We start from the raw sequence: 18,202 nt of genomic DNA, 5'->3' as shown, positions 1-18,202 counted from the left end.
TTTTAAACCTAGATTAACCCCTTCAGGGGGATCAGTTGATGAATAATATATCTTTCTTCCAAACCTGGCCATACATGGTTCAGTTTTATTGTTCAGCCAGTGGGACAAGAGAAAAAAAAGCTAAAGCGATTCCCCCATCCACACATTGGAGGGGGATGGGGGAATCCTCCCCGCTGCACTATTGTATTCTGACAATAGGGGACGCTCCTCCTCTCTCAGAATACACAGATCAGCTATTGGCTGCAGCCGCTGATTGAGTGACTTTTATCCGGCAGTGACCACACATGGATGGAAATGTGAGCGATCCCTGCTGAACCAGCTGAATTTCCATGTATCTATGGTCACCTCCCCTCATCTCCTTCATTATGTAAGTCATGCTGAGATAATTTCCCATTGGGTGGTATACTTGGACAGAGGGGTGGCCGTGGACGTGGTATACTTGTTTTTTTTCAAAAGCGTGTGATACAGTTCCCCACACACGGCTAATGTGTAAGGTAAAAAGTCTACAGGCTGTAAAATCCATTTATAAAGGGGATAGAAAACTGGCTAAAGGACAGAGAATAGTGGTTAATGATTCTTACTCTGAAAGGTGTAAGGTTATCAGACCAGTGTGGGTATAGGATTGAATATACAGAGGTTTTCTATGTTGGTTAATCTGAATTGACTTGTGTCTTTTTTCAACCAGATTAACTATGTAACTATGTGTGTGGATGTTATCTATATCATTGTGTGTGTCAGGTTCCTATAAGGTGTCAGGATGTCACTGTCTATTTCTCCATGGAGGAGTGGGAGTATTTACAAGGACACAAGGATCTCTACAAGGACGTCATGATGGAGAATCAGCCGCCCCTCACATCACCGGGTAAGAGGAGACTTTATTGTAAAGGAGAGAGCAGTACGGAGGCTCCACCTAGATCCCCCATCATCTGATAAACACATAGAAACAATGTATTCAGTCAGTGTGTGTGTTTCCTACAGATGGATCCAGTAATGGGAACCCACCAGAGAGATGTCCCCGTCCTCTGTATTCCCGGGATTCCACACAGGAAGGTCACACCACCCCTCACCATCATCAGGTAGATGAGGAACAATCACTGATAGTATCATTAGGATCTGTACATTATCTGCATTGTTACCATTGATGTGATTTTTATTATATATTCAGAAGGGAGACCTGAGATATCCTAAAGTTGAGGTTAAAGAAGAGATAAAAGAGGAGGATGATGAGGATGGGGTGATGGAGGAGTCAGAATTTCTAAAAGAACACAAAGATCTGTACCAGGACACCATGGTGGAGTCATCCAGCTACAGAAACCCACCAGAGAGATGTCCCCGTCCTCTGTATTCCCGGGATTCCACACAGGAAGGTCACACCATCCCTCACCATCATCAGGTAGATGAGTGACAATGATTGGTAGTTCTGATTTATACACAGCATGTTTGTTACAATAAATGTTTTATTATATATTCAGAGTGGAAACCTCGGGGATGATAATATTAATGTTAAAGAAGAGTATAAAGAGGAGGATGAGGAGTATGGAGTGATGGAGGAGTTTTCAGAAGGACACAAGGATATGATGGAGCCACCTAATACCAGGAACCCACCAGAGAGATGTCCCCGTCCTCTGTATTCCCGGGATTCCACACAGGAAGATCACACCATCCCTCAATGTTACAAGGTTGGTGAGACAGAGATTATAAAACACAGACTCATGGAGACAATGTGTGGATTGTTGATGTTATGTTGCAATATTAAATCTTATATTTTACAGATTATATTCTCTTTCATTTTCTTGATATAGAGTGGAGATCCAATCGATATAGAATTTGAGGTTAAAGCAGAAGAAGAAGAGAGGTATGTGAGGGATGATCAGCAGTCTATGGAGGAGGATGGAATAACGGGGACATTTATAGAGGAGGACACTCCTACAGAGATCAGCACATTTGGGTCATTAACACTAAATACATTCCTCCACCCATACTGCTCACTGATTGGTCCAGAGTAGGGCGGGGGCTGGGTGATATCAGCCTGTAATCCCCTGGTCACTTTCCTGAGCTGTGTTCCCCATCCTGTATTCCTGTATTTCTCTCGGATAATCTTCCTTCTCTGTGCTGCAGACACAATTTATGTCTCTAGACTGGATTTATGGAGATTCTGGGGTTCAGCTGGCAGCAAAATGTTGATTTTTACTATAGGTGTTACCAGACCTAGGCACCTGGGGTATGTGTTTTGATTCTTCTGCCCCATGCCTGGGTCTAGTAAGATCTCTGACAGAACAATTCTCCCGGGGTTACTTGCTCTGTTGGGAGTGACGGGGGGAGGGATATGTCTGTATAGTCTCCAGTGTTGGGGGTAACGAGTTACGGGGGGCCGGATTTAAAGAAACTGCAGCTTCAAACATCTATGACGTGTTTCAGTTTCGCCGCGTTCAAATCAATTAACTGGCGCTGCGGCGAATTGGCTAGTGAAACAGCAATAATGAATTCCGCCGTCAGCGGGATTCACTTACGATCGCGGCTTCGCCAATTCGCAAACTTATGTCTTCGTGCTTATAGCAGTTTCACATAGCGATGTGGGCTAGTGGATTAGTGCACACATCACACGTCTGTAATTCATCTCCCTCTGCTGTAGGTTCGAGGCTTACCATCTCCACCTACTTTTTTTATTTTCTTTGTTTGTTTATATTGCTAAAATGTAACGGATTACATCATATATATTGCTAAATAATGTTACACTCAGAAGCGCTTGCAAGCTTACACCATTTTAAGTGTTTTTTTGATCTTGTCTGTGTGTCGAATCGATCTTATGATTGAAAGTACCAAAGGCAAGTGACCAAACCCCTACCCTACTTCAGGGCAAGATGAAACCTCACAATTTTACCATGGTCTTCTTCCCACATTCCATACAATGTTTAGTTCTTTAGCTATATGTGCTTTTTAGCCTTAACACACTCCTTTTTTTCCACCATACAGCTTTATTCTGCCCAATAGCTAAGTGCTTTGCAACTTCACTGCAGTTAACAACGTCATGGGTTCAAATCACATCACTACACTTGGGATCTCTTTTCACTCTCATTTTTTTTAACAGTTTTTTTTAACTATCTTGAATTTGGGGGGGGGGGGGTGTCCTACCCAAATTTCAAGCACATCAATGGAAACAACACAATTTTGATTTTATGAGTGTGGTCCTAGTTTTATCGAGATGCAATTCTTTACATATTTACCATGGTTCTTACAATTTCTTGACCAATAAACATAGGTGTCTGATATTGGACTCTCTCCATATTTCAACAACACAGACCCTCATAGTCCAACACTACATTTGCCTCACACCTCAACACAACACTGTCACATCCCTACTCTACATTACAACCCCTCACATCACCAGTACAAGCAGCATGCAAAGTGCAAAACTCCGGCCTTGGCAGCTTAATGGGCCATACACTAACAATTTGTCTAGACTTTTTCCTGTAGACTTAACCAAACCATATAATATAAGCTCAAACCTCAACACTTTCAATTTGGATGCAATCAGGCAGGCCCTTGCACTACATAGAAAATGTCAATCTGAAGGATAAAGTTTTCTCTAAATCTTACAGTGTGGATGGCCCTTTTGTCTGTAGGCACCCACACAAAACAAAAAAACACATGTTCAATTCTAAAGTCTTTATTTATTTGAGAATGACAGCAGAAGGAGGGATGCAGCAAAATAATATTGTCACTCTCCAGTCCGTGTGCCTTTACAGCGCCAGACCACGACCTTTGCTCCATGGCTACGGGATTCTGATGTCTTCCACAACTTCAGGCAGAGTTCAGAATCCATTCTGCACCTCTACCAGCTCATAGGGGACAGGCATGGCAAGGTTGCTGGTCAGCTTCCAAGCCACTTTCGAAGTTCCAGGGTGTTCATGTTGGTCATTGGCCATGTGCCTTACCAAATATCCACTGACCACAAAAGAAGATGAGTGGAGTCCATCAAGGTGGGTTTCTACCACCTACACCCGCAAGCAGTACCACTCCTGGAAAAATAAAACAAAGGATAAGACATTTCATTATGAAAATCACATCTTAATGCCTGTTTGCTTCATTCTGAACTTCATTTAATTTCGACATCACGAGTGAAATAACACATTTTATGCCAACTTACACAAACCAGAAATCATTAATGTAAACATTTGAATACACACCTGTGACGCCAGACAGCCCATCACCACAGGCTTCCCATGGTACGTGCCATGATTCCAAGATGTTGATGTTCTGGAAAATTACAACACCATAAGATACCAAGCAGCCGTTCATGTTATCAATAACTACACAGGTGGCATAGACACAAATAAACACCTGCCAGCTCTTCTCAGCCCTTTACACTATTCACAATACCAACATGTTTATGGTTAGAGGTGCATGTTTTTGCTCAAGTAACACAATTTTACCAATGTTGACTACACTTTATCTACAATGGCAAGTGTCATTGGCAGATGATAATGACCCTCTGTCTCCCTGTGAGTGGCACCTCTGCTAACTAGCTAATTAATACACATGCCCTATCTTGACCGGTTACAGTACTTACATGTAAAGTGGCTAGCAACCAGGGTATTCCGGGTGGCCATACCGGCAGCGGTGCTCCGCCGCCTGGGGGCCGCCGGCTGACGGACCTCTGGCTCCCTCTCCTCCGTCAGCTCCCAAGATTCATCCCGGGCAACGCACATGTTGTGCAACACGCAGCACGCCAGGATGATCTTGGAAGCCTTTGTAGGAGAGTACAGGAGTTCACCCCCAGGCCGGGCCAAGCAGAGAAACCGGGATTTGAGAAGACCTATGGTCAACTCAATGATACTCCGGCTTCTCCGCAAGGCCCTGTTGTAATTCCTCTCTGCTGGGCCCTGGGGGTACCTGATTGGAGCCATCAGCCACGTCAGCTGCGGGTAACCAGCATCCCCTGAAAAATAAGAAAAATATACATTAGTTCTTCCTATCATGTGACTTTAGATGACTCCTCAAAATGGGAGACAATTAGGCATTTTACTAAACAACCTGCTCGTCTGTTTGCAAAAACTCATATGAAACATCTCAACTCTGTCTAACTGCCTAAATCACTAATACAAATGGGAAAAAGGACACACAAAGTGGTGGGTTTCTCTTGCAAGTTCCAACTTGGCCCCTATTTTGTTCCTATTACATTAGCCTAGGTCTTACTTCTGGAATATATCTGCAACTAGAGTGAGGAAACCAATATTGACTCACTTATGCAAAGTACTTTGGGGATATGGCAATACCATTGGAATCATTTGTAGGTTTTCTTTGGGTGGCTAGAGGACACCATTTACACATTGGTTAACCACCTTCATTGGACTCAAAGACAACTTTGCAAATCTTTCTTTTGTGAGCTGCTAAGCTGCTGATCTGGTTGTGTGTGAACAGCCTGACAACTCCTAACACATCCATTTTAGGTAGGCTTTGCTTAAATCAGGGTGTACACCGATGTAGCTTATTCCTATGTCTATGTAATCTTACAGTTTATGTTGTTAAGACAAAATACTTTACCAATAAGCCACCCTTGGGGCATTTGTCCACTTTCAAACACCTCGTACAGAGTACTGGTTCTTAACATACTGGAATCATGGCACGACCCTGGGTGACCAGTGTTGACACTCATGATGCGCTGTTTGGCGTCACACACTAATTGGACGTTCACGGAGTGGTACTGCTTGCGGTTCCGGTACTCACTTTCGTGGCTCCTTGGTGGCCTAATGGCTATGTGGGTGCCATCGATTGCCCCTAGGATTTGCGGCATGTGTGCCCGCAGGTAGAAACCCAACTTGACTTCATTCCACTCATTTTCATTCTGTGGCCAGTGGATAAAATTGGGCACTATATCGACTATGGCATTAATGACCAACATGAACACCCTTGAAACTGTGGGCTGGCTAATGCCCATGATACTTCCCGAAGTGGCTTGGAAGCTGCCACGCCCTAAAATATACAAAGTGGCCAGCAATCTGGCCATGCCGGGCACCGCATGGCCGTGCTGTGTGTCCGGGTCAATTTTCTCTGCTATGAGCTGGTAGAGGTGTAGAATAGTTCCTCACTCGAGCCGGAACTTCCTCCTGACATCAGAATCCCGCAGCTTGTCCAAATAGATCCTTGGAGCAAAAATGCGTGGCTGGCGAGGTAAGGGCACACGGACTGGAGGTGCTGCTGCTGGAGGTGCTGCTGCTGCTGCTGCAGCTTCCCCACCTTCTGCTGCAGCTTCCCCACCTTCTGCTGCCTCCTGTGCTAGGGCCTCCTCAAACAAGGCACCGATAAATGCCAGCATTGCACCATCTAATGCGTCTGGGATATCGTCCTCCATTTTGAACGCGCAAATTCGCGAATGCGCAGATATATATAGAAACGGCCGCTAATTATCACACCTGTGAGCCAGCTATAAAAGGAGCACATGGCCAATATGGCTGCTGGATGTTATAGATCGATGTTTCTTATGTGCTAGCAAGACCCTGTGACCCACAACCTACATTATCTGGAGGTAAGACAATTGTATCTCTCTCTCCCAAAAAAAAGGAAGGAGAGAATTTGTACTTATCTTGGGTGTGCTTAAGTTGTCTATGGTGAATCCCCTCCAACCCACAATAGCTTGGGAACCCCTCAAGTGTCTTTTAATCATTGGCAGTTGGCCCCATGTGCATGTGGTTTGGACATGTGTTTTCTCATGTTTGTTAAAGGTGTGCAGTCTAGATTTGGCATCTAAACCTGCCCCCTTACCTTCCCAGCTTCCAAAGACACCATTTTTGCTTTCCTGATAACTGTAATTTATTATGTGCACGTATGTAGGTCATGCGATTTCTCATGTATGTTTAATGTTTGCAGCCTCCTTTTGCCTATAAAGGATTACACCACCCCCCCTCCACCAAGTCTGTTTGTGCCATTAGGTAAGTGTTTGGAGGGCCTTGTGTGATTTGTACCCATATGCGTTTTCTTATGTGTATTTTTTCCATTTCTTTGCAGCCTCTTCTGCTCTTTGCCACCACCACCACCACCACTGTGTTTGTGCCATTAGGTAAGTGTTTGGAGGGCCTCGTGTGATTTGTACCCATATGCGTTTTCTTATGTGTTTTTTTTTTCTATTTCTTTGCAGCCTCTTCTGCTCTTTGCCACCACCACCACCACCACCGTGTTGGTGCCATTAGGTAAGTGTTTGGAGGGCCTCGTGTGATTTGTACTCATATGCGTTTTCTTATTTTTTGTTTTACATTTCTTTGCAACCTCTTCTGCTTTTTTTGCCACCACCACCACCACCGTGTTTGTGCCATTAGGTAAGTGTTTGGAGGGCCTCGTGTGATTTGTACCCATATGCGTTTTCTTATGTGTTTTTTTTTTCTATTTCTTTGCAGCCTCTTCTGCTCTTTGCCACCACCACCACCACCACCACCGTGTTGGTGCCATTAGGTAAGTGTTTGGAGGGCCTCGTGTGATTTGTACCCATATGCGTTTTCTTATTTTTTGTTTTACATTTCTTTGCAACCTCTTCTGCTTTTTTTGCCACCACCACCACCACCGTGTTTGTGCCATTAGGTAAGTGTTTGGAGGGCCTCGTGTGATTTGTACCCATATGCGTTTTCTTATGTGTTTTTTTTTTCTATTTCTTTGCAGCCTCTTCTGCTCTTTGCCACCACCACCACCACCACCGTGTTGGTGCCATTAGGTAAGTGTTTGGAGGGCCTCGTGTGATTTGTACCCATATGCGTTTTCTTATTTTTTGTTTTACATTTCTTTGCAACCTCTTCTGCTTTTTTTGCCACCACCACCACCACCGTGTTTGTGCCATTAGGTAAGTGTTTGGAGGGCCTCGTGTGATTTGTACCCATATGCGTTTTCTTATTTTTTTTTTTTTCTATTTCTTTGCAGCCTCTTCTGTTTTTTTTGCCACCACCACCACCACCACCGTGTTTGTGCCATTAGGTAAGTGTTTGGAGGGCCTCGTGTGATTTGTACCCATATGCGTTTTCTTATGTGGTTTTTTTTTCCATTTCTTTGCAGCCTCTTCTGCTCTTTGCCCACTACTACCACCACCACCACCACCAAGTCTGTTTGTGCCATTAGGTAAGTGTGTTCTGTAACTGTTCACTAATTATACTGTATATGAAGAGCAATCTGCAAATCCTGTTTTTTCTGTTTTCTCTTTTGTCATTTCAGATTTAGGAGTTTGGGGCTCTTTGCTGCTGCTGGACAGCCAGATTCTCTGCCCACCTCGTGCTCCCATGGCCCCACCCACTGGAAGGATGAGAAGGGGCAGGGTGGCCAGGGTGGCCAGGGTGGCCAGGGGGGGCAGGGTGGGCAGATCGTCTGGCTCTGGTGTGAGGGAGGCTCCAGCTGTATCCATGAGGGAGTCCACCATCCCCATCCCGGAGGAGGAAGCCGGGGGAGGTGGTAACACACCAAGTGGACAAGCTGGCTCTTCTGACAGTAGTCCTGGAGCGGGTCCGTCCACCAGAGTCAGCTTGTCCACATTATCCCGGCTTCCCCGTTTCACCCACAATCAGTGCTGTGCCCTGGTCCACGCCTATATGGCCAGATATCAGGCGATACATGGGACCAGGGCCGCGTCTTACTCAGTAACAGAGAAGAACAGATTGTGGGATGAAATCCGGGATGCTGTAAATGCACTGGGTGAAGCACCTCGCCACCGTGACAGTGTGCGGAAGAAGGTCAACGACATCTGTGGGTCCGTTCGGAAGAAGCTAATTGCATGGGCTGCGGAGGGTCTTTATGACCGACAAGGTCGGCTGGATGAACGTGCACGAAGTTCTCTCTGGGATTATCAATTACCTTTCTTGAACATCATAGGACCTGATACCATCTTTACCAGAGAGGACTTAGATTCGGATGCTTTGCACCGAGGAAGGATATTATCTTGGATGTCAATTGTGTGAGTTGTTTGGAAAAGATTAACTACTATCCTATGTGTGACATTAATAGAATGTGATACTTGCCCTTCCAATTGTCCTTTTTTTGTTTTCCCCAACCTGCAATTTGTTCATCTGTAGCACGGATCTCAGCCCCTCCACAGCCCATGCAGCTTGGCGAACCAGACGGACTCACAGGTGTTGACATCAGTGCTGACCCTCCTCCTGGTAGGTCCAATATCATACTGTGCCAAACAATGTAGATGTTTTTTTTTCCCAAGATAGCTCATATTGCTATGTCCTTTACAGAAGATCCGCAGCAGGGAACACACCCAGTGCAGCTAGGCCTGGAGGAAGGTGTTGGTATGTCTAGCCAAATAATGTTTTTTGGAATCTTATTAACCCCATTAACACACATGTTTTTTCTTATGAAAGAGTGTTGCCTTTTAGATGTTTACCCTGCAAAACACAGTTGACAGCATTAATGGGTGCCGTCATTAGTAGGCAGACCAAGCCTTCTTAACCTTTGGGAGGGTTTAGCAAGTGTCCTATGAGCCCAGGAAAGCACTTTTGAATGTTTGGCCTCAATGCTTCATTCATGAAGCTAGGAGGGCAATCTGGCCATAATCATTACTGACTAAGGTTATGTACTAAACATGTTTTTTTTTTTTTTGTTTTTAAAAGAACATCAGGCCCCTCTTGACGTTGCAGCTGGAGTTGGATCAGGAGCTGGCGACGATTCTGCATCCAGTGCTGTGGTATGTGATATAAGGGAACAAGGTGCACATGTAACATTTCAATGGTAGCATTGATTTTGGACTAGATGTGGCTTACATTGTGTGTGTTAAATTAGTGCTATGACATTCTGACGATGCACCAGCACAACAAGAGTTCTATCTTGAACATCAGGGAATTATGTTATAATTTGGTGTGCCACTAATGTTCCAAAAACATCCAGGATCTTTAAAGTCCGGCCCGTCTTTGATTTTCCAGGTCCAAATTCATGGGTATCGTTTGGTTGGGTTGTCCTCTAGCCGATTGATGGCAAGATTTTAGACAACATACGTAGATGTATAAAGTCATTGGTGTAGTAACAGATTTACCAAAAGCATAAACAACCTACCACACCAGGGTTAATTGGGAACACCTTCATGTTGAATCTTTTTTGCCTTTGTCATATTAGTCCTACCAATATAATATGTACCCATTATCAGAAGTGTTGCTAGCTTGGATAATCTTACAATGAACAAGTACTCATTAGAAGCACATCAAACTTTTCAACGTTCTGCTTGGGGTGTTAAGTTGTCAAACTAATCTGAAATATTTAGTCATGATGTTTGATAATGATTTGGTCTATTTCTTCTGCTTTCAGGTAGCCTTAGATGCAGAGGGATTGTCACCTACCCAACTTCGTCCATCTATGCTGGATGTAGCGGAGAGGCTGCTTGATGAGTATCAGGTCCAAAATGAGTTAAGGAGGCGTACTCAGCAATCTACTGAGGCAGTACATCTGCTCGGGCTCATACAGGAATCTGTAGCAACAATGGTACAGGTTCACCAGGATATGCGTAACAGCTTGGTAAGTTTAGCAGACCAGCATCAACGGGATCGGCAAAGTGTTGACACTCAGGTGCTGGCCACACGCCAATGCCTGTTTGGATCTGAAGATGCCCCATTGGCAGAGCCCTCCCAAACATCTCACTCACCTGCCACTGCAGGTTGTGGTAGTGGGAGGGTAATGCCAGTGTTGGCCACTTGTCAGGCAGCTGGGGATGGGACAATTCCTCCTGTAGCCACTCCTAGCACTTCACACTCCGTTCGGACTCCCACACCCCTCAATGAGCAATCCTCCTGCACAACCTCAATGCGCACTGGTTCCACAGTACCCCTTCCACCTGACTACATTCCCTCCACACCTTTATCACTTCACTCCTCCCCAGGCCGTTCTTCTTTTTTGTCACCAATGCGACATGTCGTTTGCCCCCGCACCGTGGACCACAACAACCAATCAACCACCACTCCCCACACATCTTCACAACCCTTGCACCACCAGCAGCATCAAATAGCCTTGGAGCAGCAACGATCCCATCTCATGTTAATGGCACACGTTGCCCAAATTCTTAGGCTGACCCCAGAGCAGATGAGACTATTGGCACAACATCTTCTGTCTGGGACATTTCCAAGGTTCAACACCCTGCATCATCAGCAGCCTCAGACACAAGATATGATCCTAATGGGCCACTTGACCACAACTCTACAGCTAACCCCAGACCAGATGGAACTATTGGCCCACCATTTGATGGCAGGAACCTTAACAGTGCTCACCACACTGCTTCAGGCACCACCACCAACTTAATTTTTTGTTTTTTTGTTTAATTTGGTTTAGTTTTGTTAATGATTGTTACATTGGCCAATTTGTTGGGCCATTTTTTTTTTTAATTTGAGGGTGGCACAATATGATTTATTATAGTGCTTTTTTTGGGGATGAAATAAAATTTTATGCAAAATGATTAGTTTGTGTTTGCTCTTTGGTTTTTTAGGAGTGTTGGTGGCCAAGTAATGGCCCTGGTTAATGTAGGCATTTATACACACGTGCTTCTCGATCTCCAAACATATGATTTCATGTAAATTTAGATAACTCAATGTTCACATAACGACCCAAGAAAAGGTCTCCCTTCAAATGTAGCTTCAAAACAAGTCTCAAGGCTAACATAAACCAAAGCCAACATACTAACAATTACAGACCACACCACTCGACTAAACAAATACAACACAAAAGACATTCGATGTGTACACCAAAAAGAAAACTTGGGTAATAAAATAAATTTTTTAATAACACATGTGGGTGTCTACCAACTGTAGCGTACAAAAAATATATTACAATATATAATAGAATGAACTAAATTGCCAATGTAACATTTGTGTTGCAAAGAGCAACATACTTTAATTTTATTTAGATAAACATATTTTGTGTTCCAAAATTTTTTTTGAGGTTTTCACTAAAACAAGGCTTTTTTGTAAACATTTTTGGTTTAGTTTGTTACCAAAAACAACAAGGCTTTTTTGTAAACATTTTTGGTTTAGTTTGTTACCAAAAACAACAAGGCTTTTTTGTAAACATTTTTGGTTTAGTTTGTTACCAAAAACAACAAGGCTTTTTTGTAAACATTTTTGGTTTAGTTTGTTTCCAAAAACAACAAGTCTTTTTTGTAAACATTTTTGGTTTAGTTTGTTACCAAAAACAACAAGTCTTTTTTGTAAACATTTTTGGTTTAGTTTGTTACCAAAAACAACAAGGCTTTTTTGTAAACATTTTTGGTTTAGTTTGTTACCAAAAACAACAAGGCTTTTTTGTAAACATTTTTGGTTTAGTTTGTTACCAAAAACAACAAGGCTTTTTTGTAAACATTTTTTTTTTTTGGTTGCCAAAAACAAGGCTTTTTTTGTTTTTTTTTGTTTTTTTGGGTCCCAAAAAAAAGGTTTTTTTTAACTTTTTATATTTTTTTGGGTTGCCAAAAACAAGGCTTTTTTTGTTTTTTTTTGTTTTTTTGGGTCCCAAAAAAAAGGTTTTTTTTAACTTTTTATATTTTTTTGGGTTGCCAAAAACAAGGCTTTTTTTGTTTTTTTTGTTTTTTTGGGTCCCAAAAAAAGGGTTTTTAATTTTTTTCTTTTTTTGGTATATTTTTTTTTAGAATGTAGAAATGTGACATTTAAAAAACATTGGAAAATGAACACAACAAATTAAAAAATAAAAACTACAATCTTTTTAAGGGTGACACATTCCTCACAAATGGCTCCTGAGGGTCTGGATCCGCCCCATAAGTGTGTTCCAAAACTAAAATTCGTTCTATGCACCATGTAACATATTCCAAAAGGACCTCATAGGTGAGGTGGGTGTGTCCTGGGTAGAAAAAGACATGACAATTAGTTTTATGCAAAATGATCCAAACAACGATTGTAATTAATGTGCCTCAACAAATATGCTTAGGAGTCTATTGGTTGGCTTTTATCAACACTCTGAAGCAAATATGCTAAATTGCTGGTGTAAACCTTAAACTCAAACTTTCACAGCAAATTGTTCAAAAGGTTACATAAGATGGCTTGGAATGTTAGTAGCAGTTCCACCAAAGCTAAGTAAAAGGCTTTTCTTCATGTCAACACAAGCAATCATTTAGAAGAATGTAAGGTGTTTTGGGTTCAATTGGTCAACACGATACATGTGCACACATTTATCTCTATCACCATTGGAGTTTGTGTAGCGTTCTCTCTCCCTCTTACTGTCTATAGATTGAACCTGACACATAGTAGAGACTTACCCTTTGGAATTCGGAGGGCCAGTTGTGGCCGGAGTACATGTGTCTGCTCCACCGTTTTATTTTCCGCCATCCCAGCTGTGTTAAGAGAGAAGAAAAAATGTATCTAAAAATCGAATCACGCTAACTGTAGGTTACACAGTCATGAAAACGCTCTAACACCCACTCATTACCCCTCCACATTTCCCTGAACGTTTTATTTAGACATTGATATGGTGGTGATGCAGATTTGTACAGTGCAAGCGTCATTCTTCTGGGTGAAGCTTGTAGCGTTAAGGATACGTACTCCCTGCTTTTGTGCTGATTGTGTTTTTCTGATGTTTTTGGTGCCTCAGCCCTGCCTGTTCTAAGTGTTGGAAACATATCATTTTTGGAGGGCTGCGGAAAACTAATCAGGTTAGACTTACACTCTCTAGGTTTTTGGGGACGAGAGAAATAACAATCCTCCTTTTTACATGGCCCCTGTACACACCTCTAGGCACCTCCCTCCTGTTGGTTGACCCCACAGCAGGCAGCTTGTTATGGAGGCACATGAGATGAAGCCAAGCACCCTGTGCCTGTTCAGGCACTAGGCTGTGAGCCAGCCTTGCGCCCCTCCCTTCCGATGGTCTCAATGATTAGGAGTGACAGCATCAGGAGGCAATATTGGCATGCTGTCACCTCAGTTAAGGAGGAGGGGGAGTCTGTTCCAGACAAGTATTTGTGCAAAGTTTTGGACAGTAAGAAAATGGTCCCAGTAAGTCTTAGGGGGAATATGCACACCTATCACTTGGAATACTAATGCATAGAATGCATTCACATAAAGAACCTGCTGCCTTTAGAACAACTTGAAGCCTGAGCGGGGACATACACAGTTACCATTTCTCCACTTACTAAGTAGACACATTACTGGAAAAGCACACAACTTACCATCATCAGTTTTTTTTTGGGCCCCCGAAGTGGATGGCGTTGCTGGCTCTGGAGAAACTGCACAAAAAGAACACAAATTGAGAGCTGGAATGTGGTACATTACCGAGGAAGAGTATTTATGAAAGATTGATAAACACACATTTTCAGTGTTGACTAAATCAGGACATGATTAAATTACAATGTCCCCAAAAAATTTACAAGTACAAAGCACACCATTTCCAATGTAGAGAAACTAACACCAATTTAGAATAGGGTGGCTTGAGATAACTTACAAAAGATAACATGTCCTGTAAAGCTCCCCAAAACCACCTTTCAAACATGAAGGTTAAGAAAGAGTGTTTCATGACCAACCTTCCTATCACATATAGCAAAACTACACTTGCTTTGACTCCAACTTAGATTATCCTAGATACACATCATCCTAGCACACACAATTCATGTGAGAATCTAATTTTAGGTACTTACAGACTAGTTCAGGGGAGCCTGGAGTGGTGGAGGATGGGGGAGACCCTACATGGGGGGATGGTGTCCCTTCATGGGGGGATGGCGTCGTATCTCCTAGAAACACAAAGACACAAATACAATCCTTGAACCAAAGCTATTTGATAAAGGCACACAGAAAGTAGTTGGGAAACATTGAAGGTAGTAGTTACATTGGACTGGGTAAGCAGCGGCCCCTCTTCCCCAGTCCTCCACAACTAACATCCTCAATGTCAGCTGCTACATAACCCCAATGGCAAAATATATATATTACAGCCCTTATATTTCCCAGGACACATTGAACACACAAACACATGTAGAATACTTACTTCCCATTTGAGGAGAGCCCAGGTCCTCATCACTGGGTGTCAAATGGGCCTCTTCTTGGGCACCAATGTCCTCCTGCCCCAGATCCTGGCTACTTGGCCCTGCCTGAGGCTCCTCTGTTGCTGAAGCGACATCAACCACAAAAGAAAACAAAACAAACAATCATTCCTCCAAGTTAGACCTAATACACAACACACCAGCACATCCACATTACTTACAGTGGGCCTGAGAAGGCTGAGCCTCCACATCCTGATCACTGGTTTCTAAAATAAAAGAAAAACATTATATATTATTTATGGACACAAATAGGCAGTAACCTCTCATCATGCTAGCACCATACTCAATGCCCCTACAATTCAGAACATAGAAGTGCACTTACACCAATGAGATGCATTGACCATGTTTTAAAACAGGAGGGCACCATGCAAATTAAGCGGGCGCCTAAGGCCTCGCACCTACAGGGGCCTTGCGGCCAGTGGCGGAGCACCAACATTTCGAAGGGCGCAGTCAGGGAAATCTCCCAAGTAAAAGATTGCTTTCAATCCTCGGATATAAAATTTGCTGCAGTCCCTTCACTGCGTCTGCCAGGTGTCTGTTGTCCGCTGACACTTACTCCTCCTTCTCTGACTGGGGATTGGCCGTCTGATCATGTTATCCTAAGATGTGGAGGAATCGGTAGGTGTGTACCTGCACCAGTAGGAAGTGACTGGCCAGTCAACTCACTCTGCTATCATCAGTTGTTGCTCTGGGAGGAGAGCTCCGCCCTGGACCCGGAACATACAGGTAACCAGGCCCAGACTTGATATTTTGCAGGCTGGTCATAGATTTGTGGTGTCCACTATGCAAAGGGATTGAGTAGCCCCAGGGAATTTGGAAGAGTCTGAAAATGGTTGGTGGAGGAGGAGGAGAAGAAGGCCCTGGGTGGCTGGGGGACAAGGAGAGGGCCCCTGGGTGTTTTCTAGAGGAGGAAAGATCCACAATGACGCCAGAGTCAATTGCCAGGGAAGAGAGTGGAGCTGAGCAAGTCCTGCCTATCTGACCTGAAAGCCAAACATGGTGTAGATGGAGCCCTTTGCCCTACACAATGACAGCACCGGAGGTGGAAGGTGAGTGGTAGCGGGTCTTTGACATTATAGAGCATATGGACTCTGTCCATTATTGGTAGTTTTTTGTTTGGAGTTGTCCTTTAGATGTTTAACTGTGTTGTTTTTGACCCGAGCTGTGAGGGACTGAGGTATGACAGCCCACTATGCTGAGACTTATAGTGCCCTAGAATGTTGAGGACTGAGGAATCCTTAGTCCCTAACAGAGGGCACTACAAGTCTTAGCATAGCAGGCAGTAGTTCCTCATTCCCCTACAGAGAGCATTACAAGTCCAAGCAGGTAGCCTTCTGCAGTGGGACTTGTTGTGCCCTTGACTGTGGTGGACTGAGGAAGGGAAGTGTAAGAGGGTCTCTGTAAGCTCAGATGTATGGGGGAGCTTTGGGGACCACAGAGTTCCCTTTTACACCAGAGTCCCCAGCTTCCCCCCTCAAATAATGGTTCCCAGAACTCTCCTTACATCAGAGTCTTCACACTTCCCTCTTACAGTGTAGTAAGTCTGGAGACTCCGATGTAAAGGGGGCTCTGTAAAATGTGATTAGAGATTTGAAATTTCTACCATTTTTATTTTCTACTTACGATCCACAATTTTCAGCTGCTCAAATGGCTCGCTGTCTCTGAAGGCATATTGGAGTGTGGCCGTCCTCCTCCTCCCCTTCTTCACCAAAAGCACAAGAGGGTGCCGGCCGTCCGCTTTGGCTAGAAGCAGAAGAAAAAAAAGAAACATAAAAAATACGAATGTACATAGTAGTATTAAAGGTTGTGAAGAGACACTTGATGGAGGTAGGAAAGGTAGGAGCGAGAGGGAGGGGGGGGGGGTGTTGGTATTAGTGTTGTTGCATAGCTAAACACATGTCCACCTACCCAAAAAATTGTAACCTATCTGGTCACATGTAATGTATATTTTTACTTACCGGAGATTTGCTCCACACCCTTTAGCAGGAGCCTGGGTGAGCGCCTTTTGGCATCACTCCAGGCCCGCTGCAGATCCACCATATCAGCCTGGAACTGAAATCTCCGCTGCAGCCTCATCCGGACACGACACATCATCTTGTGCTTTTGGTGAAGATGCGTATTAACTTTATCATACCCCCAGAGGAGGAGGAGCTGTGGAAAGAGCAGTGTATGTTTGAGTCCAAGTATGTCCAAAATAGTACAGTCTTCAAATAACATGCTAGGTCGTCTTTGAGATATTGTAGAACAAAGAATTCCATTTCTGGTGATACATATACATCGATGTCCAAATCTACCTCCATGACATAGGTTGCCCCACACTGGTGATTTCCTCTACATGATATAGCCATTTTCTCAATTGGCCTTTCATGACACACCCAGGGCCGCCATCAGGGGGGGACAGGCAGTCACTGTATTTACAACCTTATTGCTGTCCATTTAGCAGGGTGCAAGTAACTTTACACACATGTAGCATAGGTATCAACTTTTGTCACCATGTTAAAAGGACAGCAGTATGGGTAGCATTACAGTGACTGTTATTAGTCCAGGCTCACTAAACTAGCCAATGCTTGGAAAAGCAAGCCATGCAGATTGCTTTTCAGGTCCCTTTTAACATGAGCTGTCTGATTGGGTGTGGCTGTTAATTTTTGACGCAGACCTGATAAGCCCCTCAATTCTCCTTTATGGAGTGTTATATGTAAATGGGATTGCTTCATTTGAGATGCAGATTTAAACTATGTATGGCCAGGCTGAAGGTACCCAAGTGGATTGGTCGATCACCTGGAGGACAACGTACAACCAGTCTGTCAGATTTTACACACACTTATCGCTAGCATCTCTTGTAGCCACTAGCAATAATCACTGTGTTTTCCTGGCAGGGGCAGCACCGGGTGAACACAATGGCTCCGCAGGAGGGTTTCCCCTGTCTGTGTTGATGGTGGAATCAAGGCAAAATGTTTTTCCTGCAAGCCACGGGACAAACAAAGATAGTTTTGTAATTAATCCATGATTTTGCCAAAATGGAAAAAAAAGATGTTTGCTTTGTATATTCTTAAGTTTGCTACATAACTAGAACATGTAACAGTGTTATATCATTGCATGAGATTTCCCCTCACTTCCTGTCTTGGTGTCACCACGACAGGAAATGAGGGAATCTCCCGTGGGGATATAGCCAGCAATTCTTTCCTTTTATATATACTATGGACATTATAAGGC

The 18,202-nt window shown here is 43.6% G+C and overlaps 3 protein-coding genes across 3 annotated transcripts in view; 2 read left to right on the top strand and 1 right to left on the bottom strand.

Annotated features, from left to right (window-relative positions):
• Positions 1-18,202, top strand: part of LOC309549119 (uncharacterized protein) — a 2,919,967-nt gene that overhangs the window by 1,255,376 nt on the left and 1,646,389 nt on the right. Inside the window, exon 13 of the mRNA XM_082249156.1 lies at positions 1,196-1,393. Within this exon, the coding sequence (XP_082105282.1) occupies positions 1,196-1,393 (198 nt within the window). The remainder of the gene's footprint in view (positions 1-1,195; positions 1,394-18,202) is intronic.
• The window catches only part of LOC309549117 (uncharacterized protein), a 4,285,597-nt gene that overhangs the window by 2,731,667 nt on the left and 1,535,728 nt on the right, over positions 1-18,202 (bottom strand).
• Positions 1-18,202, top strand: part of LOC309548666 (uncharacterized protein) — a gene marked incomplete at its 3' end in the record, with an annotated part of 135,602 nt that overhangs the window by 105,964 nt on the left and 11,436 nt on the right. The window lies entirely within an intron of this gene.

The sequence above is a fragment of the Pelophylax lessonae genome (assembly GCF_965119305.1).
Source record: "Pelophylax lessonae genome assembly, chromosome: 3".
In the NCBI taxonomy this organism is placed as follows: Eukaryota; Metazoa; Chordata; class Amphibia; order Anura; family Ranidae; genus Pelophylax; species Pelophylax lessonae.
This window is presented reverse-complemented; position numbering and strand designations above follow the sequence as displayed.